At 42.7% G+C, this 25,750-nt stretch overlaps 1 protein-coding gene across 9 annotated transcripts in view; it reads left to right on the top strand.

Moving 5' to 3' along the window:
* The window catches only part of CBFA2T2 (CBFA2/RUNX1 partner transcriptional co-repressor 2), a 420,340-nt gene extending 407,274 nt beyond the window's left edge, over positions 1-13,066 (top strand). For all 9 annotated transcript variants that reach the window (XM_029611021.1, XM_029611022.1, XM_029611016.1 and 6 more), the window contains one exon: positions 12,550-13,066. In XM_029611021.1, the coding sequence (XP_029466881.1) occupies positions 12,550-12,834 (285 nt within the window). In that variant the 3' untranslated portion in view covers positions 12,835-13,066. The remainder of the gene's footprint in view (positions 1-12,549) is intronic.
* The last annotated feature ends 12,684 nt before the right edge of the window (positions 13,067-25,750 follow it).

Genomic DNA, 25,750 nt, shown 5'->3' with positions numbered 1-25,750 from the left:
CAGATAGTCAACTAAAACTGACAAGCTAGATGTCATCCTGAATAATTGTCTAAATTTAGGTGGACAAAATTTATGTGGTTAGATTTAGGGTTGCTATTTGTGCAGCTGGTTTTGAGCAGTTAAATTTTGTTGATTAGTGCTGAAAATCCACATTGTCTGAAATATGCCCCTGAGGGACACCTCCAAGGCCAATCCCTTTCTAACCAGTTAAATTTATGTGCCTTGTGATTTTAGTGTGTGCACATTTAACTGATCAGCAGGGGGCACATTTTTATCTGGTTAGATTTATCTGGCTAACTTCCAGAATTACCTAGCTAATCTTTTAAAAATCCATTCCTACCCTTCCAGCTATTTTAAAATCCAGATGCCATTATTGGGGTGAAGAGTGCTGTATAAATTGCTCCGCAATATTATAGGATCATATTCCATAGAACTCCTATTTACAGCTTCCTTGTAATGGCACAGGCTTCACTCTCTTGTTTTATCACTGTAAACAGATTTATCAGCACAAGCTTAATTGGTGCTCATCATAACAAAGAGAAAAGAAGTAAGCTTGGACAGGTACTCAAGTGTGTATGGTATTCTTTTTTTATAGGGATGTATATGTTCTCTGTGGACATCTTTCAAGACTGAGAAACAAAAAACCAGAGAAAATTTCACCAGTAAAACACACAGCCTTTTTTCCTATACCAGTTCTGGTCCCTGAATCAGATTGCTCTTCCCCAGCAAACTATCATTCCGTTGTGGGAAGAATGTGAGTGGAATTTGTAACTTAAGTATTTAACTGCCAAGCTTGCCACCACCACTGCCTCTTCCACTGGAACAAATGACTCTAATTCTGGGCACTGTGGCTTCCAAGTTGGATAGTCAATCCACTATGCTGCCTTATCAATGCAGAGATGATAAGATCCAATCTCGAATCCATACTTGGTCTCACGACTCATCTTCTTTGAAAGATAGGCCAACCCCAGAAAACCCTTCTATCTTATTGTCTGATTCACAAGAAGGCTCAGACTCATCTTTTACCTCTCTCTCATGCCATTCAGATGATGAGAAATCCACAGGCCTCCTGTTGAATCCAACTGCTGTGCATCCTAGGAGTTCATCTTTTGAAGACATGAAAAATGGTGCCTTCGTACAAAGAATGGCCAATTAAATTGTATTCAATTTACAAGAAGAAGCAGAAAATAGAGAAACTATTTGGCTTGCCCAAATACATTCAGTCACCTAAACAAGTAGTAGGAGTTCAGTGCTCAGACTCATTTAGGCATTTCAAATAAGAATGTGGCAAGCACCTTTGTCTAGCTTTCTTGTGGCAAGAAAGTTGGATTTCAGATACCAGAGTTCAACCATGACCTGTACATTACAGGGTCTGGCTCTTGCATAATCAGTAACCAGCGTTGAAAAAAGCCAAAACACTCTAAACCACATTCCAACACTTCTCCTGGGAAAAATGCATGATTGCTGGATAACATGGTAAAGAAAATGTTATAACAGCCTTGATCAGTTCCAGAAAAGCAGCTTATCAATTACATATGGTTCAGTACTTGCATTCCTGTCTACATTGCACAAATGCTTCTAGTAGATAAAATAGACTGATTCATTTCATTAATCAAGAAACTTTAGAATGTGATAAGAATCTAATCAGATCAATCTAAAATAGCTGTTTTAGAATTTCTGCAGTGGCTATTGGAGTCCGAAGACTAGCTTGGTTGCATACTTCAGGTTCCATGAAGATGTGCATAAGAAACTTGTAGATGCTCCATGCATGGGCAATAATCTCTTTAGAGAAAATAAAAGTGGATCTTAAAGATCACTGTTCTGCCCTTTCTTTACACTTGATGAACATAAGAACATAAGAAATTGCCATACTAGGTCAGACCAAGGATCCATCAAGCCCAGCATCCTGTTTCCAACAGAGGCCAAACCAGGCCACAAGAACCTGGCAAGTACCCAAACACTAAGTAGATCCCATGCTACTATGCCAGTAATAGCAGTGGCTATTCTCTAACAGCTAAATTTTAAATCCCCTGTGCGCAGGAAAAATGGGGGTTATGTGCACAGCCTAACCTTGCGCGCGCTGCACACATTTTAGAAGAGGCCCGGCCATGTGCACCAGAGCCAGGCCTCTATTAAGGGGCGGTCCCGGGGGTGGAGCGGAGCTGGAGGCCACCGGTACAGCGGCCATTTGCCGCTGTGCTGTGGGATTGCACGCAGTAGCCTGCCGGTGCGTGTAACTTACGCCAGCTCATGAGCTGGTGAAATAAAGAAAATTACAAAAGGTAGGGCCTTCAAAGGGGTCGGGGAGGAGAGGGGAAGAGGGAGGGTAGGTAGGGGAGGAGGAAAGCTCCCACCCAGCCTGCTCCTTAATTGGAGCAGACTGGGAGGGAACTGGCGGACGCCTGATCTCGTCAAGGCACGTAAACTGGGGTAATCTACCCCCCCTGCATGCGTTGGCCTGATTTTATAACATGCGCGTGCCAGCGCGTGCATGTTATAAAATTGCACATCCATGTGCGCTCGCTGGGTAGCGTGTGCACATGGACACTTGCGCATATTTTTTAAAATCTACCTATATGTCAACTTGATTAATAGCAGGACTTCTCCTCCAACTTATCCAAACCTTTTTTAAACCCAGCTACACTACCGCTAACTAATTCTATCTATTGTATTTCTCTGTTTTAATTATTTGTAAACCGTTGTGAAGGTTTTTACTGATGTGACGGTCTAGAAAACCAAATAAACCATAAACCGCACTAACCACATCTTCTGGCAAGAAATTTGAGTTTAATTGTACATTGAGTGAAAAAAATGTTCTCTGATTAGTTTTAAATGTGCTACTTGCTAACTTCATGGAGTGCCTCCTAGTCCTTCTATTATCCGAAAGAGTAAATAACCAATTCACATTTACCCATTCTAGACCTTTCATGATTTTAAAGAACTCTATCATATCCCCCCTCAACAGTGTCTTCTCCAAGCTGAACAGCCCTAACCTCTTTAGCCTTTCTTCAAAGGGGAACTGTTCCATCCCATTTATCATTTTGGTTGCCCTTCTCTGTACCTTGTCCATCGCAACTATATCTTTTTTGAGATGCGGCGACCAGAATTATATACAGTACTCAAGGTGTGGTCTCACCAAGGAGCGATACAGAGGCATTATGACATTTTCCGTTTTATTCACCATTCCCTGTCTATTCGTTCCTAACATTATGTTTGCTTTTTTGATTGCCGCAGCACACTAAGCCAACAATTTTAATGTAATATCCATTATGATGCCTAGATCTCTTTTCTGCTTACCCATCTCAAAGAACCCTTGAAGTGGGGTACAATAAAATTAATTTAGAAAACAGCAATTCGTTAATGATGTAGATGAAGTATATGAGCTTTTGAGATCACACCGGTCCCTTACTTAGATGCCTGGATTATTGTAAATAAATAGTCTTTACATGGTCTTACTCTTTCAGCAGCTATGACTGAACAACCATGTTCTTCCAGGAAGAGGCAACATCAGCCCTATAGGATACAATACAGCAGTACATTTATCAACACTCGTGTCTTCGAAAGCAGCATCAGAGAAGGCCACATTTTAGAAAGAGATCTTCACCTACACTTCTATAACAAATGCAGGCAAAGTCTAATCCAAACTTTTGACAACCATCTCAACAAATATTGCCTGTTGGCCTTAGGCAATCTTCCAGTGAAGGAAGGCTTCAGTATATCAAAGCGTCATGGTTTTGGTAACAACGAACCATTAGGGACAAAAGATTATACAGTGGGATACCAACTGAATTTCAAATCTGCTTCCCTAAATAGTTTTTCAGTGAAGTACACTTTAGCTATTGAAGAATTCCAGCAAGAGCTGTCTTCCCTGCTAATGATCAACTCAGCAGAACCAGTTTCGCTACAAAAGAAGAATGTTGGGTTCAATTCAAAATATTTCCTAATTCCAAAAAAAGATAGCTGGTCTGCGTCCCTTCTTGAACATCAAAAATCTCAGCAAATATTTAGAAAAATTCAAGATTGTCAGTTTAGGATCCATCCTTCCTCTCCTAGTGAACAATAGTTGGCTTTCCTTTCTGATTCTCAGATGCTTACACAACCATCTTAATTCACAAGAGTCTCAGGAAATGTCTGTTTTACTATAATGAGCAGCCACTACAGTTTGTTTTTCCCTACCTGGATGACTGGCTCATAACAGGTATTCCCCCTTCAGGTCTATTCATCCACTTTCCATACAGTGAACACCCTTCAGTCCTTAGGGTTTCTTATCAATTTCCCAAAATCTCATGTGTTAGACTTCATAGGAGCCTACTTGGCCACAACACATAGGTATTTCTGCTTTGTTGGAGGACAGAAGATTTACAAAATTAATTCTAAAGATCACATGTCAGACACAAGTCGCCATTCACTTCGTCATGAAGATGTTAGGTCCATGTTACCTTCTTGGCATGTCTTCACATGAGATGGGCTCCATATGACCTTGGGCAAGTCACTTTACCCTCCATTGCCTCAGATACAAACATAGGAGTGGAGGAGTAGCCTAGTGGTTAGAGCAGTGGGCTACGAGCCAGGAGACCAGGGTTTGAGTCCTGCTGTTGCTTCTTGTGACCTTGGGCAAGTCACTTTACTCTCCATTGCCTCAGGTACAAACTTAGGGGTAGATTTTCAAACAAGGCGCGTTGGCGTACTTTTGTTGGCGCTCCAGGCGCAAACAAAAGTACGCGGGATTTTAGTAGATACGCGCGGAGCCGCGCGTATCCGCTAAAATCCTGGATTGGCGCGCGCAAGGCTATCAATTACGTATAGCCGGCGCGTGCCGAGCCGCGCAGCCTACCCCCGTTCCCTCCGAGGCCGCTCCGAAATCGGAGCGGCCTCGGAGGGAATCCTCTAACGCCCTCCCCTCACCTTCCCCTCCCTTCCTCTACCTAACCCACCCGCCCGGCCCTGTCTAAACCCCCTCCTTACCTTTGTTGGGGGATTTACGCCTCCCTCTGGGAGGCGAGAAATCCCCGCGCGCCAGCAGGCCGCTAGCGCGCCGGGACGCGACCTGGGGGCGGGTCCGGAGGGCGCGGCCATGCCCCCGGACCGCCCCGGGCCGTAACCACGCCCCCCGGGCCCGCCCCCAAAACGCTGCTGACACACCCCCTAAACGCCGCGCGGCTCAGGCCCGCCCCCCCCGACACGCCCCCTCGCCGGTAGGCCTATTGAACATAGACCTACCGGCGCGCAGGGCCCTGCTCGCCTAAATCCGCCCGGATTTGGGCGGATTTAGGCGAGCAGGGCTCTTAAAATCCGCCCCTTAGATTGTAAGCCCTCTGGGGATAGGGAAATACCTATAGTACCTGAATGTAATCCACTTTGAAGCGCTGAAAAAAGTGGAAACGCAGAATATAAATACTTCGGAATTCATCATTCCGCTATAATTGTCGTGCAAAAAAAGGGGTGGGGTGATACTGAGCCAGCGGCCGCATCGCAGCTGTGCATTTTCGCCTGCCTTGGTTGCAGCCATGCTGCCCACTGTCGCCCCCATAGCACCAATAGAAAAGCTGTAGGTAATTCTGGTGCCACTGCTGGCAATAATGTGTACATTATCACCTGCAGTGGTACTGGTATCAATTTTATTAACCCCGCTCTAACCCCTCCCGTTTCCCTCATTTAAATGTTAACGTTGTGATACGGTAGTTATCGTGTGCGTTAGTGCGTTATCGCGTGAAATAATGCCCTAAAGCATGCAAGCTCAGGCAAGGTGGTCTGCCGAAGAGCTCCGACTGAGGGGTAAATATGAACAACCTCTTCCCCATGGTTTCAAAGGAAGGAAATCACCTAGTACACGGGGGGGGGGGGAAGCAATATCAGAAGAGAAACTTCAGAGCTCTGGCCTGCACGTCTCATCAGGGTGCCATCTTGAACCACACCCCCCAAGAATTTAAAATTTCACTTTATATTTTATGGAGTGGAGGAGTAGCCTAGTGGTTAGCGCAAAGGGCTACAATCCAGGGAAACCAAGGTTCAAATCCCCCCTGTCGCTCCTTGTGACCGTGGGCAAGTCAAAAATGTCTCTGGTACAAAATTTGATTGTAAGCCCTGAGGGATAGAGAGATACCTAACGTACCTGAAGTGCCAAAAAGTGGAATATAAAAAAAAACTAAACAAATAAGTAAATCTTCAGCCATTAGCATACAAGATGTAAATATCCAACTCTCATTGAGTCTTTGATATGGTTGAGCAGTTCAAATCTTTTAAAAGGTCAGTTTTATTTCAGCCAATCCCAGTTGCAGGAGACTAAGAACAGATGCCTGCACCCACATTTGGGGAGCTTGTCTGAGCAGCCTCCGTTCTCAAGGAACTTGATTATAAAAAGAGAAATTTTCTTAATTTAAACCAACTAGAATTGAGAAGAGTCTTCAATGCTTTGAAAATGTTCATTCCATAGCTGAAGTCCAAAGTGTGTTCATCCAGACACTCGGGTAGCAATGCTTTCTATTAAACAAGGGTGACCAGGATCACGATCTTTCAGTCTTCTCCTAGAGCAGGGGTGAACAAACAATTGAGCCATGCCCCCCTTCCCCATTCATGGAATTAATTGGGGGCCCTCAAGATGGGTTATGTGATTCACATATATGGTCTCCACCGGGCAGCCATACTGCCCAGGCAGTGGCTTAAAAGCCCCAGTTTTATTTCTCTTGAAGTTGCTGAAAAGAGTAAACTCACACATGCACATATGGGCACATAGGCAGACAGCCCACATCCAGATAAAATCAGCCACCCTAACCCAGAGCAACAGAGAGAAAGACACCTAAACAGATATAGACAAAGACACCCAGCCAAAAAAAAAACCAGGCATGTACCACAGCACACCAGAGAAGCACAGAGAGACATACACTCCACACCCAGACACACAAGCCACACAATTGTAAAGGATGGAAATTTTTTTTTTTTTTTAAATTTAGATGCCAACCAAAACTTTTTAGGAGCTGAGAAGTTCCATCCCACTCTGTCCAGTATTATTTTTCTGCCTTTTTACTGTTTTCACTAATTTTTCGTATTTTTAAATTTCTTAATTTTTTTTATTTTCTCATATTTTGCCTTTCTTCTTTCTTCTTCATTCTCTCTGGCCTCGTTGCCCAGCCTCACCACTTCTTTCTCTGCAGGAATAGCTATGATCTCTCTCTTCCTGAGAAGGAACCTGGCAGCAGCAGGAACTCCTCCTGAGCCTGAGGCCTGAGGGTGGCAGCTCTTCCCTGGGTTTCCATGGCAGAAGCAGTTGTCTCCCCAGCCCATCGAAAGAGATGCATGGCTAAGCTTTCCCATATTTACAGTTGGTCACTATGTTCTGGCAGCTCACGCCCTCTTGCGTTTTTAGCGTCTCCATGGCACTGAGACTCAACCAGTGTAGCCATTTTTTTAATTTTCTTCCCGATTGGACAGCTAGTGTGCTCCCCTTCAGGGTTGTACACACCTGCCCCCAGTTTGTTCACCCCTGGCCTAGAGGCCTTCAGGCTCAGGAAATGGGCAATTTCCGGAGGATTTTTCTTCAAGCTGTCTAATCTTCTGGGAAACGAGAATCATAAAGCAGACAGCCTAAGTCGCAAATTACAACCGCAGAAATGGTTGCTACATGATCAAACAGTGCAGGATCCCCCAACTTTGGGGCACTCCCGCAGATAGACCTATTCACATCCCTGAACAGCAAGATTCTGCATTCTGTTCCAGTAGACCAGCAAGGGACAAGTGCGGCTGCGGATAAATTCTCAGTTCCATGGAATCTTTATCAGTTTCCTCCAATTCCAATTGTATCTAAAACAATTCTAAAGCTAAATAGAGGACGTAAATGATTTTGATAGCTCCATCTCTGTTCCCGTAGTTTTCACAGGAGTATATGAAGATGTGGAGGGCAGTGGTTGTTTATCGCTGACTAGTAAAGTAGAGATGATGAGGAATGGGATGCTTGGGAATTTAGAAGGGAGATGGAAGTCTTTTATATTATGCTGTTGTGTGCTTTGCTGTGCTGTGCTGCTATTGTATTATGTTGTACTTTTTGCTGATATTATACAATAAGGGGTAGATTTTAAGGCGTGCGCGTCCATGTGTGCGTGCTACCCGGCTGCCTTCCCCCGTTATCTTCCCACCCCCGATTTTTATCTTACCTTTTGCGGTAATGGCTGCTGTGTCAGAGGCCTCTGGCCCCGCCCCCGGACTGCCCCTTTTTGCAAGCCCCAGGACTTACACACATCCTGGGGCTTTACGCGTGTCACCGGGCCTTTTTAAAATAGGCCCGACGCGCGTAACCCCCCCTACATGCGTAAATCCGGCCCATAGCATAGAGTCTACTTGTAACTCGCCTTGGGCTATACTGATAGGGCATGTCATTTTAACTAAATAAATGTTTTCTCCAGTTATTTCCCCTTAGTGTTTCTGTCGTAACTTGTTCAGTCCTCTGCTTTTGCACATTCCCAGCACTCTTCCCTAGCTGCACACCTCCATGGCACGAATAGCAGAGTTCTTATGCAGACTTTCTCCCTTCCCTTCACATTCACCCACCGCTCCTTCCTAGCCCCAGCCACTAACCCCTGTCAGCATTCTATACCATAACTAGTGTATTTAGAGAAGCACTGTTCCCTTTGCATTTAGTAATGGGGGCAAGTTGTCACAATGCATATCTTCCCATAATTGCCAACTGCTGTTAGAATCCACTTGCATTTTGTCAGGTAGGGTGAGACCGATGACAACAGACAACTCACGAAGTTTCAGTGAAATCCCTCTGGTCTGACACAGACGAATGAACGTGGCCGGGACATAAGGGATTTTCTTGCAGAAAGAATGCCTAAACATTGCTATTTGTTCTTGAATTTAAATCTTGCAGATGCTTTCAGACACATTACTTTTGTGTTTTAAAGAGGAAATGGTGTTTTTCTTCATTTTCTTCTGATTGCCTGAAATCAAAACAACTTGAAATGCCAGCAAAATTGGTCTTTGGAGAACGTGGTGTTCTTCCAGGGCCTTTGTGAAGAATGTATAGGGTTACTTCATTCTAACACAATTCATAAATTCTTCATGTTTCCCCATTCACGCTTCAATATTGGATAAGTAGTGCAGGAGCCAGGGTGTAGGGAACTGCTCACTCAGTGGTGCCAGAGTGAGACTGGTAATGGGCTTTTAGAGGAGAATAACACACAAAAGTGTTTGAAACTTGTGAGCAGTAGCGCTGATCATCAAGGCTTCAACCCTAGCTGTTAAAGAGAGGGGAAACACTATCACAAATCTTCCATAGCCAGTGAAGGCATGGGTGTACTTAGGCAAGGAAGCTTTTCTGATGCACTTGTACACTAAAGCTGAGAAAATAATTCCTGCTTAGATACTCGTGAATGAGTATTTCTGCTTATGTGCCCTTGAGTTATCATTGTTGAAATGTTACTTTGTGTATACACTGCCTACCATATCTAAAATAAAGAAACCAGAAAACTGTTCATGAGGATAGTGCTTATTTAGGTCAGTGTATCTCTTATTCCATCACATCTGGTGGAAAGTACATCTCTTTACAATGAAGTTATCAGTCCAGGCAAGTAGTTCAACTGGTTTTCAAACCTAAAACTCTGTTTCTTGAACTGCTGCAGGCTTAATGTTGTTTTTTTTTTTGTTTGTTTTAAATATTTATTTATTTATAACTTTTCTATACCGAAGTTCAAATAACAGAGTTAATTATCACTCCGGTTTACATTGCAACGACAAAAAACAGTGACAAAGTTGTCTTACATAGAACAGGGGGAGAGAAAAACTTGGATACAGCTTAAGCATGGGGAGTAAAGTGTCAAAACTGGTAAGAACTGATAAGAGTTGGCTTTTTGGGGTAACAAGGTAACAAATAACCTTTGTGTTGATTGTTGGAAGCAGTCCACTAAGCCTTGAAATCTGAGATACATACCAATAAATTGTTTAGATGATAGGTTTTTTGCTCAAAGAGTTTTTCGGTTAAAAGTGCTAGCTAGCTCAGATCTCCATTCAAAACTGTTTTAAAGCAAAATAATAATAATAAAAAAAGATGTCTATTATATAAAGTTTATAGTTTCTCTCTCTCTCTCTCTCTCCATAGATATATATATAGTACAATGTTTCTGACATTTATATCATTTTGTTAAAAATAGGGGTCAAAAAACCAGATACATTCCAGTAGCTAATAATTGAACCTCACTATGTTATCTTACAGTGTTATCTTTTAGACGTTTAATTGAATATAAGTGATTATAACATTTAAAAAATAATCTCTCAACATCTGCATCCCATTCATTCAAGTTACCAAGCACACACAAAGCACAATAAAGCCACAAGTATTTTGAATACCATATCAAATAACTCTTAGCATCACTATCATGATTATGGGCCTCATTTTCTAAAGTATTGCAGGTCCTGCGATACTTTAGAAAAATGCAGTAATGAGGGGCGGGGGGGCGGTCCTGCGCTAGCCGGCAGCGATCGCCTAATAACTCCACCATAGAAGGTGTAGTTATTGGGCGCGAAATAGGCAGCGAAAAAGCCCTTACCTTTTCGCTGTCCACGCCGTCGTCGCAGAGTTGGCCCCGGTGACGCCCCAACTCCTCCTCTTCTGGGGCTGACTCCGCCCCGATGTAGGTAGCGCAGGCGTGCGCTACCTTCGCTAGCTATCGCAGGCTTGCGCTGTTAGCACAAGCCTGCGGTAGCCTTAGAAAATAAGGCCCAATGTCTCTTTATCACTCACTTTATCTCCATGGAGAGTGTGATATATATAGATATTAAAGTGCATGTGCACGTACATACATACAATAGGTTATAAAATTCGTAAGCCAGTGGGTTCTGCACATTCTGCAAGTCCTACTGTTCTAGTCCACTCTTCCATTAATAAGAACTGTACCAGCAGTTTGTTAGGAATGCCTTCCCCTGTCAGGAGCATAGCACAGTTTCTAAGGGGGCCTTTTCATCTGTTGTGCTTGGCGACTGCAGCCATTTCAGGCCCTGGCAAGGGGAGCAGATTTAGGCCTGGCTTGGCCCGGCCTAGCCCCTCCAGTCTCTTTTTACTGCCCCTCCCCCCCAGGTTGTGGGGGGGAGGGGCTAAAACCATTCTTGGATTGAAGTGATTTAAAGCCTCTTGTCTACTCTTTTTGTCTTAAACCGTTTGCAATAGTCCAATGTTTTATATCATGGTCTTCCCTCATCTCTGAATTGCAGCCAAACTCATTTTCTGTAAGCAAAAGTTTGATCATGTTGCTCCCCCTCTTGTTTCAACTTCATTGGTTACCCATTACTTACCTTATATAATTTAAAATTGGATGCCTGGCATTCAAGGACCTCCGAGGAGGTTTTCCTCTATACCTTGCTAATCCCCCAACTTTCCTGGATGTACCCTTAGATCAGCAGAAGAAATTAGATTACAGGGCACCAGGGAGATGTCTGTCTTCTATTTGGCCCCTAATTTCTGGAACTTCCTTCCTCTATCTTTACGACTTGAGAGAAATTAAGAAGCATCATAAACATGACTTTTCTTCCTATGTTTTGAATTATAATTATGATGATTCCATTACCCCCAGGTCCATTTATCGCTGCCCTCAATTTTGCTTGTTTTCCTAGCCTTTTACTTTATATCTTTAACTTTATTTCTTTTTAGTTTTAACACCAAATTTTACTTTTTTAATGTCCTACTTTTATATGTAACTTATGCTGGCACTATAACACTCTTCCCAATCCTTTATGATGATAAAGAATTGTATTTCCTTTTTTATTGTATATTTTAATGTATATTGCTTTGATTTTAATCAGAGTTGGATGATCAAAGTAAGCCAACTACGCCATACTAACAGATGTAGCTCATTTTTTATTATATTGCGATAACCCATGTGCAGTGTATGAAAATAAATTTAAAAATCCATATAATAAGATTCTTGTTGGTCCCAAATAAATTGCTCTCTGCAATAAAAAAAAAGTTTCTAAATAGCAAGTAAAGTGCCTCAGTGCCAACACCACTTAGTTCATAGTAAATCTCCCAAACAGTGTTCAATTGTCATCAGCCAGACAGCTTGATATGAGGCAATGGATAAAGTGCTTAAGTGCTGTAAAGTTCCTATATGGTGCTCTTAACAAGAGCCTAATGCTAGTGAATTAACAGCAGCTAATTATCCTTTTATTAACAGCAAAAAATCCCCAAGGGTCCAGAGTACTAGCATTACAGAGGACTACTACTAGGATCTGCGTATTAAAAACAAGTACAAATGCATTATGAAACCCATCTAAGTGACTCCTGTGTTCAACAAGTATCTGGGAGTGGGATATCTAATGCAAAATAACTTAAGGCTTGTCTTCTGCTTTTTGAAATGTTGGCTTATTCTTAAGTTTTGGTAGCATATTCTTGCTTCTGCTGAGCATTACAAAACAGACTATAGAGCAGAAGCATCTTGATCAGCCAGTTGATTGCAACATTAGAGAACCAGTGTCACACCACTAGGATTGTCCAGACCTTTGAAAAAAAAAAAAAAAGCATAGAACTAAGATGCATCTCTCAAAGTAAACTTTCTTCTCTTTCAGAGCTGTTGGAATTGTGGCCGGAAAGCCAGCGAGACATGCAGTGGGTGCAATATTGCCCGGTACTGTGGCTCCTTCTGCCAGCACAAAGACTGGGAGAGGCACCATCGAATCTGTGGGCAAGGACTACAGAGCCAGGCCAAACCCTTGCCCCCAGTTGCAGGCAGATCTGCAACAACCAAATCATTAGATGCGGTTCCAAGCCCGGCCCTGGATAAGACTTCTGCAACCACCTCTCGGTCCTCTACTCCGGCTTCTCTGACAGCTGTAGACAGCAATGGACTGTAAAGAAACAGATGTTCATACCTCAGCACAAGGACCTCATTGCTTCGGTATTCATAAACTTGGGACCTGTTGGTGATGTAGCTTCAAGGTGGGCACAGAGTCTGCTGAAGTACTGTAAAGCCATTCACAGGGGAAGTCATGCACACCCTTCGATAGTACCAAGTGTGTTCTTAGGCATGCTGAGTGTACAACAACAAAAAAAAAAAAAAAAGGGCTTGGTAGCAAGAATAAATAATGGATCATTAAATGAAGGAAACGTTTGTGTGATGCATTTTAATTTTTAGATAATCATATGGCAATATTCTGCTCTGCTTGGGGCTCACTCTGTCACTTCTGTAATTAGACTTCCCGTAATGGCTTCATTTGGCTTTAGATTTCGGCTCTGCTGGTGTTTTCTTCTGGGATCTATTGGCAAGCGCAGTCTTGAGCTAATGAAGAAGGGTGACATTTCAAACCATCAGCTGGAAATTATCAGGTTCATCAATTTAAACAACTTAGTTACCGACGTGCACAAAACTATTTTAATGTTTAGGGTTTTGGGGTTTTTTTAAATTCGTGTCCTCCTCATCCTGTTTTCCATCCCATGAACAACCACAAAGAATATTAAAAATTGTTAGCATGCATATTTGAAACTGTTTTCATCAGAACTTTTAAACCATGAAGTTCTCCTTAGCTGGGCAGAGGGGTAGGTTTTTGATATCTGACACAATTATATGGCATGCTGGGGCGTATGCGAACAAGTTTTCTGGTAGAAGAATGAGAGAGCAGACACAGGGGACACGATAAGAGCCTGGAATAAAGACAGTATCGCTATAGCAATGATGATCTGAATTATTTTACCTGCCAATGAATAATTGGTAGCACTGACAGTTAATAGGATTATGATTGCCTAATGTGTGTGTTCCTTGTACAGTGAAACCTGTCTTAATAATGGCCTAGGTCACAGAATTATAATGAGACTTTTGAATGCAATGTATGTGGCACGAAGACGTTTGGGTCACCTTTCCTTTGTTCACTGACTAAACATGCTATTCTTTACATCTATGGTTCCTGCCACATGAATATGGATGGTGAAGTTTGATCTGTGTTCACCCTGTTCATCATCTCATGTGACAGTTCAGAACTTTGTTCAAATCGTGCTGGGGCGGAGCAAGCGTAAGATGTGTGTGCGGCAATCCAGCTGTGCAGTGGGGGGGAGGGGGGGTTGAAAAGATGTGATTTTGGTAAGTAAATGAAATAGCTATCTCCTACAACTTGTGGAGGTTGCATTTTTACAAAGTGACACGGGAGTAGTTTTCAAAGCACAAGAACCTTGTTTTATGCAGGTAAATTGCCTGGATTCGCCCAATACTTTTACACAGGCTAAGTGGAAGCGCTGAGGGGTCGAGTGGGTGTGGAGTTGGGATGGATTCAGCACGTGCGTGCCCAAGTTACACCCTCTGAGGAGGAGGTACAACTTTACATGACTAAGCCTTTGCGTGTATCTGGTATTTTTACCTGAGGATTTTCAGAGCAAACGTGCACATTAGATTTGCTTTGAAACTCCTTGGTTAAAGTCTGCGTGTGTGATGTATGCATGGACAATTACACTCCCTGAGTTTAGAGACATTTGTCTAAGGGCATTTAACTAGTAATGCCTCATATTTGGTTTAAATCATCACGTACAGTGTAGATGAGAAATCTATCTAGTAAGATGGTGGTAATTAATGTCATCCTTTATTTTCATTGTTTTTTGGTGAGGAACACATTTCTTAGCTGCATGAATGGGTTTTTTTTAATTACTACATTTCAGATTTCAGTGTATATATTTGGTGTGAATCATGTGCTGCACTAAGCAACATGGCACAAACCTCATTTATAAACTTAACATCATCACAGGGAGAGCGGTGATGCTGCATACCCTGGAGCATTGGACTAGAGAATTGTAGATCACTCCAGGTAGCTGTGTTTGTATGGCTGCATCCTAGGCATTCGGTAAACATGATATTGTAGGGCAGGTGAAATGATTTCAGGACTTAACTTCAGATGAGAACCTTCTAAGGAAAGGCAAAAGAACAAAATACAGGAGGAATTATTATGGGCATTATTAAAGGAGAACTGTTATTTCCAAGATTTCGTTTGGAGCCAGCTGACACAAGGGCACAATCTGTTGGCAAGTGATGCTGTTGAAAGCTTGGCTTTAGGGGGCCTGTGTAAGGAGATATTAGCCACTCCTGTTTTTCTTAGTTTTGCTGCAGTAAGAAGTTGTTATTTTCAGCAGAAGTCTATGATAAACTTGGGGAATTTGGTTGGAGATTCTTTGGACCAGCACTGTGGGCAGAACATTGCACATCCCATGAAGATCTATGGAGCCATTGTTGTAGCCTTTTTGACTATGAAAGGATCTAATCAACACACAGCATTGCCATGCCATTCGTTTTATTAATATTTGGGGCAAGCCATGGTTCTGGATTTAGCAATGGCAATTACCATGGGGTAGATTTTCAGCCAAGCTGGAATTACATAAGATTACCAGCTACAGCTTAACTGATGATCTTACACATGCTTCCAGCCACAACTGTTTGAGGCTGAAACCACCTAAATCTAGCCGACCAAAATTTGACTGGCTAGATTTAGACTGGAGAGATGTAGCTGATTAGCACTGATTGGCTAAGTTGTAGACCTTGATGCTGTCTATATTTTACTTGGTTAAATTTTTGCCTTGTGCATTTATCCAGTTAAATTTGCTAGCCAAAGTGGGACCATTTGAAGCCACCAAGATTTAACAGTCTGGCTAATTCCCGAAGTTAAAAACCAAAAACAAATCAATGCCACTGCTGCAGCGATTAAACCTATAATTAATCAATCAATCAAGAGCAACTGCTCAATCGCTGATAATGTAAAATTATTCAAACTTCCAATGCAACCTTATACGGGCTTGTTGAATAAATATTATAAATAATTTTATGACACCTTGTCTTTATATGGTATATACTTGTATTAAGAAATTATGTGTCAATAACTTAAGAATTTATAAAGGAGTAGAGGGAAAGTTTCATATAAACTGATTGGTGCCGAGACACCAATCAGTTTATATGAAACTTTCCCTCTACTCCTTTATAAATTCTTAAGTTATTGACACATAATTTCTTAATACAAGTATATACCATATAAAGACAAGGTGTCATAAAATTATTTATAATATTTATTCAACAAGCCCGTATAAGGTTGCATTGGAAGTTTGAATAATTTTACATTTTCAGCGATTGAGCAGTTGCTCTTGATTGATTGATTAATTCCCGAAGTTAGCCATTTAAACCTTTTAAAAATGAATCCCATCGTGTCCTGGTTGCAATTTGGCTAGTCTAGGGTAGAAGTGATGTCAGTAAAACTGTCTGAGGTTATTCTTCATGTCACAGAACTGCTGTCTGTGTTATTGCAAATGGAAACTTGAGAGAGGCCCTTGCCTTTGATAAGTGTCCAGTGGATGTTGCAATGTTTTAAAAAGGGGTGATCCTCCTGCCAGGCCCACAAATCAGTTGGGTTTTCAGGATATCCATAACGAATATTCATGAGAGAGATGTGCATGCACATGGCCTGAATTGTATGCAGATCATGCATATTTATTAGGCCTATCCTAAAGATTTAGGTGGGTTTGGAATATAAAATAGTATGCTTCATCCTTCCAAGATGAATTAATGGACCACAGCAAACGTCAAGAGTGAGAGAGGTCTCTGTCCACCACAGATTTAACAGCAAGATGGGCCCAGGCTTTGCACTCAGAAGGTGGTGTTTCCTGTAGAAAAGTCTGTCAGAGGAATAAATAAATAACTTGAGACAGTTGAAATTTGTAAAAACTTTACTTAAACTTCATTTTTTGTTTTTTTTACTATACAGTAGTAAGATTTCATGTGCCCAACTGAAGAGACTTCCCATGCAGTTAGATAAGAAATGTTCATTGGTAGCCTCAGGAGAACAGGGGAGGACTTCATGTGATCATCTTTACGGGCTTATTTGTACTAGGTGTAAATATGGGGAATACTAAAGAAGTGGAGAAAAGAGCTTTTAAAAGGGGAAAACAATGGGACTATAGGACTTGCTGTTGCATTTGATTTTCTATATCTTTTTGTCATTTAACTCTGTATTAGAAATTTGTCACTTGATTCCTGTGCATAACTTATTTAATGTACTGTATAAAGAAAACCATTAAAGATGTATTTAGTTTGTTCTATTCAAAGTAGTCAATAAAAAAAAAACCTACTATATTCATCTTATATTTTCCTTCTCTTCTTTGTTTTCTGTTTTGTTTTGTCTACCAGTTTTCATGGCTTTGTTCAGTCCTGGCCTAATAGGAGCCTGCCCTAAACCCAGTCCACCAAAAGACCTAGGGGAGGAGGTGAGGGCAGGAAGGAGCCCTGATTCATATGTGCTAGCAATGCAGGCTGGTTCAGGACTTTTAGTTCCTCATAGAGCATGACTTTATTGCTATTGGTGATATGGAGAAAAACAACCCTCTATCTTTTTGTTTACCCAGGGGGCTGGGATCTGTTGGACTTTCCATTTAATCAGAGGAAGTTATTGCCTTGTTTGATTCAAGTCACTCGATTCTGGAAGATAGGCCACAGTTGGAATACTGACACAGACAAGTTAGTGGTCACGGTACTTGAGTGGATAACCGTGGGGTTGGAGAAAAAACTGGACAAATATGAGAACATTTGGAAGTAGTACTAGGACTGAATGAGAAACAATTATTCTTCAATCCTTTTTTCTTCTCTCTTTTCTATTTGGTTGTGATTCGGCAGGATTATTGTGATTTTTTTTTCTCTTGTATTTTAGATGTTGTACAATTCTATGCTGTATGGAAGGTTGGTGTCTTTTTTTTTTTTTTTTTATTAATAAAAAGTTTACAGAAAAAGAATGTGAATAAAGCAGGGATTTTCCATCCAGAGGAGAACTCACCTTAGTACTAGTTCACCCAGGGATCTGCATATGAAGTGACTACTGAGAGTCAAAGGGGATTGCTCATAGGGCAACAGGAAGTAGCCTTAAGACTTTCTTTTCTGGTATGTAGAAAGAGAGAAAACAAATGAAGTGCCCTGGCTCTGAAGGTTCCCTATATTACAGATCAAAAAAACCACAAAAGGAGTCCATCAAATGTTGTCCTATATATTTGATTGTTAACCCTGAAATTAAGGTCTGCAAAATTCACTGTTCCTGTGTTCATCCTATAGTTAGTTAATTTGTGTAAATAAAGTCAGAATTGTTGGCCCCATGCATACTGAGCGGTCTGCATCCTTAAGAACACTGAACAAGATTGGGACATTTTATCCACAGACAGACGTGCACCTTAACAGTGAGTGGCCACCTGAGGTCCACTAGACCTAATATTAAAGAAGCTCATAGCCATAATGAAACAAAAAATGCAACACCACCCCCCCCCCCCCCCCAGAAACAAAATGAACTGTTAATCTGAAACAAAATAAGAAATATCAACACCACTTCCTATTTTGTTTCAGTCAATAGTAATATTCCTAATGAGCATGGGGGAGAGTCAAATTGTAGCAGGGATTCATATTGCTGCTTTTTTTTTATATTTGTGAGGGATTGAAATTTGGATGATATTGTTTTAGTTTGTGATGCACTCTGTTCCAAGTTCCTAAATGATGCTGTTGTATGTGATGATGTGTATTGTTTTTTGCTGTATATGGTAATTTAAGCCTATTGTAATGTGCAGGCTTGGCCCACAGAAAGGAATCAGTAAGCTGAATCACAATTACAGTTTTATTACTGGACAGCCCCTTTGCTGAGTTCCACAGACCCTGCTCTTCTAGAAAAAAAAAAATCTAATGTAAGGTGCCTTGTACTGCATCATTCCTACGTCGGTGCTATATAGAAGTAAAATTAATAATAGTATTAAGATTTCTAATGATAACCACCTAATCGCACCCTTGGGCATGTTCAGACACAATAAAGAACTTAGCTTGCGTAAACTGGTTGCACCCTGTGTGAATGCTGAGTTGGATTAATTTGTCCCAACTTGCATTTTTGCTTAGTTTGCTGAACTGGCTCAAAAAAGAATGGAAATCCACAATGTTTCTTTTTTGAACAATTCAGATTTTTAAATGTGTAAGATCTTATTGCCTTGCTAAACATATGCCTGCATTCTTTAGTTACAGCTGTCTGAAGGTTTAAAGAAATTCAAAATGGTCATTCAATGTTATAAAGGGGCAATGAAAACGGGGACTTCATGGACTGTAACCAGCTGTACTATTTTAAATATAGCACTGCCAGTTTTTGGTTAGAATCATGCCTTCCTATGGGTAAAGATATAGTCAATATGTTTCACAAAGCATCGATCTAAAATACAGCACACACATTAATATGTCATTAAATACAGTACATAGCAAAGTAAAACATAGCAATTCAATACACAAATATAATACATCAAAAATACAGTCATAGAGCTCATTGCCACAATATATCTGCTTAGAATTTGACAATTGGGCCTTCCTTTCTATTTATTTGTGTACCTCCATTTTTCTTTTTCATATTGATGATCTAACTGGTTGCTTTTTGCTTCTTCCAATCCTATAATTACCACCTCCTCTCTGTGACAGGTGTGTTGGTATTGGGCAGGAGAGGGAGTGTAGAGACCCCTACAGAAATGGTGTGATTAGGAGTTGGGAACCTATCCTGGAAGAGGGAGTTTCTGGTTCTGTCTCTCTTTAGTAAAAAGGAGAGAGTCAGTTGAAGTCTTTCCTAGAGGAAAGAGTCGAGGTGTTAGATCCTTCCTTTGGAGCACGAATTTTTCCCCTGGAATAGGGAAAAATAATCGGAAGTTGAATCTTTAGAGGTGGTGGTTGATATTCCTTAGGATGTAAAGAATAGCGCTGTCCATTGAGAGAAGGGAGAGAAGAATTCTCCCTGAGAAGAGAGGAAGGAGTCTATTTCACAGCATCTGCTGAGAATTGTAAGTTATAACTTAACTAGCAAGAGATCCCGTATAATAATAGCAGATCTCTCAGTGTAGCTCCTCACGCTGCTGTCTTGATAACACCCCCCCCCCCCCACAACAGTGATAGCGATAGGCCCCCCTGACCATCCAGCCCCTCTCAACTTACCTCCTTAGCCCATGGCAATGTCAGCTATTCAGAAGCAGGAACAGTGCCCAATTGCTCGTGTGCCACACAAGTGCAGAACTTCAAAGTGATGCCAAGTGAACAGTACCTCTCCTTTCCCCCACAACTGAGTAGCAAAAGCTCAACCATGGGCAGGATCAGTGCAAGGTTCCTGGCTGCCCTCTGTGGACTTAAAATTTGGTGTCACCCCGCCCCATCCCTTGGCTACCTGGAGTGCTAATTATGCCTCCTTCCCCCATCAGCCCTCACTGACGGTGTCTGATAAACTCCATCCCCCACCCTGAAGTCTTCCACCAGGTCTCCTCCATTCCTCCCATACTTGCACAGCTCTTCAAATGTACACCAGGCAGTTGCACAGGTGATGTAACGTGGGTACTGGGAACCACCAGATGCTCAGTTCTGGTGGCAGCGTGGTCTTGCCTCTTCCCTTTACCTAGTATAGAGACCCCTTGGTTCTCTTCCATTTCTTGTTATGGGTGGCTGGCTTCCCCATGTGGGAGATGGCGAGTTCCTCTACTGTATAAATTCTAACCACCAGTTTGCCTCATGTAATTTGTTTCCATTCTGAGGGGCAGCACATACCTGTTGTCCCATGCACAGGCGTACCTAGAGTATTTGGCACCTGGGGCAGATACTTCTTTGGCAACCCCCCCCCCCCTCCCCAATATATAATTTTAAAATGTCCTAAACATTGATAAAATATTTCAAAACAGCAGATACATCAAATAATACCCAATAATTAAAACTAGTAAGGGTTTAAAAAATCTCCCGCTCTCCATATGTCATCCTAGCATTGTTTAGACTGGGGGCATACATGCACACACACTTTCTCTGTACTTCTTTCACACACACACGCTTCCTTTGTATCTCTCTCATATGCCAACACACACACACACACTTCCTCTATCTCTCTCAAGCACACATGCAGACAAAAACGGAACTGGAAACCACAAGCCAGATTCTGTATGCAGTGCAACAATGGAAAAGCAGGAAAACACTATTCCTCAAAACAATACAATCAAGAAATATAAATCAATCAGATTAGTAAAACCAAACTAAAAAATATACATTTCAAAACAGCTGATGAATAGAATAATAATAATAAATAATTTAGAAGCTCCTGTACACATTTTTTTAATTTTCTAAATGATAAAATATTTCAAAACAGTAGACATCAAATAACACCCAGTAATTATTTATTTATTTAAACATTTTTATATACCGGCATTAGTTGTGGACATCATGCCGGTTTACATCAAAACTGGTAAAGTATGGAAATTACATTTTAACAGGGAATTAGAAACTGGGAGGAGGGTAAATAATTAAATAGGATAGACGAGAAATAACAGTAACATTAACATTAACATGGTTCCTCGGTGTGAACGAGGAGAGAGGATAACAACATATGGTTCCTCAGTATGAGGAAGATGGAACAGACGCAATGTGGTCTATTTTTTATTGGAGGAGGTGTGAGTTTTTATTCTGGGTAGGCATGTTTGAACAACCATGTTTTCAATTTCTTTTTGAAGTTGTTCATACATGGTTCAAGGCGTAGGTCAGGCGGCAGTGTGTTCCAGTGAGTGGGACCTGCTATGGAAAGAGCACGGTCACGTGTAGAGGTGAGATGGGCTGCTTTAAGGGAGGGCACAACTAGGGTGCCTTTATTGGTCGTTCTAGTCGGTCGATTGGACTGGGTGGTTGTGAAGGGTAGGTCTAGCCAGTTGGAGTTGTGGGTGTAAATTGCTTTATGCATTATGGTGAGTGTTTTGTAGATAATACGAGAGGCTATGGGGAGCCAGTGTAGGTCTCTGAGTATAGGGGTGATGTGGTCGTATTTACGAGAGTTTGCAATGAGTCTCGCTGTGGCATGTTGTAACATTTGTAGAGGTTTGATGGAAGAGTAAGGGAGTCCTAGAAGAAGAGCATTACAGTAGTCTAATTTGGATGATATGGTGGCCTGTATGACTGTACGAAAGTCTTGGGTGTGAAGAAGGGGTCTGAGTTTTTTTAAGTACGTTGAGTTTGAAAAAACAGGCTTTGAGAATGGAGTTTATGTAGTTCTTCATGCTTAGTTGGTGGTCAAGGAGAACTCCAAGGTCTCTCACAGCTGGTTGTGTTGAGAGGAGGTGGAGTTTGGAGGTACCCGATGGCGGAGGTGCAGGGGCAGCGTGAGGTGAGATGAGTAGAAGTTCCGTTTTGTTCGTGTTGAGGGCGAGGTGTAGGTTGGTGAGCAGGGAGTTGATGGCTGTAAGACATTTCTCCCAATGTTCTAGTGCGTCAGAGATGGAGTTCTGGATGGGGATGATGATCTGAACATCATCAGCGTAGAGGTAAAACTTGAGATGGAGATCAGAGAGTAGTTGGCAGAGGGCGGTGATGTAAATATTGAAAAGGGTGGATGAGAGAGATGAGCCTTGGGGGACTCCCTGTTGGAGGGGTTGTGGTGTGGATGTGGAGTTCCCGATTTTGACTGAGAACTTTCTGTTTGAGAGGAAGGATTTAAACCAGGAAAGGGCTAGGTCTGAGATGCCAATGAGTTCCAGGCGAGTTATTAGATGGTGGTGACTGATAGTGTCGAAGGCTGATGAAATGTCGAGGAGGGCAAGGAGGTAGCTATGGCCTTGACCCATGCCTCTAAGGAGGTGGTCGGAAAGGGAGAGCAGAAGGGATTCAGTGTTGAAGTGTTTCCTAAAACCAAATTGTGTTGGGTGGAGGATCTGGTGGTCTTCTAGATAGTTCATGAGTTGGAAGTTAACCACTCTTTCCAAAAGCTTGGCAATGAAGGGGAGGTTGGATATTGGGCAGACGTTAGCAGGGTCTTTTGGGGTCGAGCGAAGGTTTCTTAAGGAGGGGTTTGACCACTGCGTGTTTGAGTGCATCTGGAACAGATCCGTGTGCAATCGAGCAGTTGATAATATCTGCTACGGCTTTAGCTATTGTATTGGGTATGGTTAGAAGTGCTTTGGAGGGTATAAGGTCTTCAGGGTGGTAAGAGGGTTTGAATTTTTTGAAAATGGTTTGGATTTCTATGGTGGAGGTGAAGTCAAGGGTGGGCATTGAGGGTTGGGTTTCTATGGTGGGGTGAAGTTAAGAGTAGGCATTAAGGGTTGGGAGGGGGAAGATGAAATGGTCAGGGTAGGTGTGAGACTGTTCGAAGAAGGGGGGAATCTCTTTAGGAGCGTTGCAATTTTGTTGAAGAACTTGGCTAGTTCCTCGCATTTGGCGGAGTCATCGAATTCAGGTGTAGTGGGAGGGATAGGAGTCGTGAGGCCAGAGACGTAGGAAAAGAGTGTTTTGAGGTTGAATCTGTAGTCATGGATTTTTTTAGTGTAATAATCTCGTTTGTGTTTTTGGGTGGAGAGTCTGTAGCTGTGGAGAACTGATTTGTATGCTGCGGAGTTCTGCGGGGTTTGGTCTTTACGCCATTGTCTTTCCTTTTGCCTAAGAGTAGATTTTAGGGTTCTCAGTTCTGTGGTGTACCATGGGTTGGTGGGTTTTGGGGAGTTTCTTATAACTTTTTTGGAGACTGGACAGAGTTTGTTGGCGATGTCTCGTGTGATGTTATTCCAGGATGCTAGGGCTGAGTCTGGGTCAGAGCAGTTTAGATTGGATAGTGCGGTGGTTAGAGCATTCGCTAGGTCCGCACTGGGGCAGGGTTTATTGTATGTTATGGTCTTACTGTTATTATTGTTGTTAAGGGGAGTGGTTTTGATAGAGAAGAGACCTTCTATCAGAAAGTGGTCAGACCAAGGTATAATGTGCGACCAATCAACCTCTTGTCATCACCCAAGAAGAAAGAAACGTTCCAGCCAGGAGCAGTGGGCAGGCAGGGAACCCAAGCCCTGCCGGCCAAAGATAACAGATCCAGCGCGGCGGCAGTAGGAGAGGCCACGGACTGGGGCAGGGTTTATTGTATGTTATGGTCTTACTGTTATTATTGTTGTTAGGGGGAGTGGTGTTGATAGAGAAGAGACCTTCTATCAGAAAGTGGTCAGACCAAGGTATAATGTGCGACCAATCAACCTCTTGTCATCACCCAAGAAGAAAGAAAGGATTTTAAAGATCCCCCACTTTCCAGACTTGTCACCCTGAGATTGTTGTGAACTGGGGGTACACTCACACAGACACAAACAAAACATACTCCCTCTGTCTCTCACACATACAGGTTTGGAGAGAGATAGAGGGAGCTTTAGTGTGTGTGTGTAAGAGACACACGTTTCCTCCATCTCTCTCACATACATGCTTCCTCTGTATCTCTCACATGATTTCTGTTTCACCCAGGAGCACACACACATGCTTCCTCTCTCTCACCCCTACCCCCGCACACAGGCACCCTCTCATTCATGCCTATAGGCACCCTTTCATATATATATACACACTCTTCTATACACTCACCATCATACACCTACATGTACACACAAACAGGCTCTCACTTATTCACACAAGCTCACACACATGGTTTCCTGTTTTCAGGCCGTGGTGGAATGAGCTCCACCATGGCCTGAGAGCCTCCTGCTATCTTTGGCCGTACACCCCACCGATCTTCCTGCTTGTGGAGTGGGAGGGAGCGGAAGCTGTGTGTGGGCTCCCTCTCCCCTACCCCAAGAAGGAAGATCGGTAGGCTGTACGGCAGCAGGAGAGACTGCGGGCCGCCGGCAGAGCCTAAACAGCCTGCTGTCACCGGCCTCCTATTATCTTCAGGCCGTATGTCTCACAGCTTCCACTTCCTCCCCCCCAGCAGGAAGATTGGTGGGCCGAACGGCAGCAGGAGAGGCTGTGGGCCGCCGGCAGAGCCTAAACAGCCTGCTGTCACCGGCCTCCTATTATCTTCAGGCCGTACGTCTCACAGCTTCCACTTCCTCTCCCCCAGCAGGAAGATCGGTGGGCTGTACGGCAGCAGGAGAGACTGCGGGCTGCCGGCAGAGCCTAAACAGCCTGCTGTCACCGGCCTCCTATTATCTTCAGGCCGTACGTCTCACAGCTTCCACTTCCTCCCCCCCCCCCCCCCCCAGCAGGAAGATTGGTGGGCCGAATGGCAGCAGGAGAGGCTGCGGGCCACCGGCTAGTTAGGCTCTGCCGGCAGTCCGTGGCCTCTCCTACTGCCGCCGCGCCGGGTCTGTTATCTTTGGCCTGCAGGGCTTGGGTTCCCTGCCTGCCCACTGCTCCTGGCTGGAACGTTTCTTTCTTCTTGGGTGATGACAAGAGGTTGATTGGTCGCACATTTGCTGGCAAGCCCCTCCTTGTCACCCAGGGTGGACCCCCCTCCTCCACCCCCCCACCCCCCAGCATGCTTCTGGTCCCATGTAAGTTATTTTTAATAGCCTTGACCACTATAGAGATTTTCATTTCTTTTGGATATGGGGGTTTTCTTCTACTTTCCCAATTCTTTCAATTTTTTATTTATTTATTTTTTTGTGGGGGAAGGTTTCTGCAGAAGTATAGGACTGTCTTCCTTTTTAGTAAACTGGGTTACCCATCAATTGGGATTCAGCCCTTTTATGTTTTGTTTTTCATTGAGTGCTAAAAGGAGAAGTTTCCTTTAATTAGAAGGAATCTAGGATCATCAGCACTTTAAGGAAGGATAACCCATGGTTCTCCAAGATGGAGAAGGCGAGCAAAATCACCATCAGGCTCTTTCAGGTTCATTAACATCTATTGATGCTCCTCGCAGGCAAGGACTGCCACAAGTATTAACTTGATATTATGGAGGGAGGGAAGCTTTATGGGAGAACTACGGAGAGTTAGGAGATACATGTGATGTGACTGTTAAATGTGGCCTACCTCAATCAGCCTGGACACTT

The sequence above is a fragment of the Rhinatrema bivittatum genome, chromosome 8, assembly GCF_901001135.1.
Source record: "Rhinatrema bivittatum chromosome 8, aRhiBiv1.1, whole genome shotgun sequence".
NCBI lineage: Eukaryota > Metazoa > Chordata > Amphibia > Gymnophiona > Rhinatrematidae > Rhinatrema > Rhinatrema bivittatum.
The sequence above is the reverse complement of the archived record's forward strand: the minus strand, read 5'-3'. Positions and strand labels throughout refer to the sequence as shown.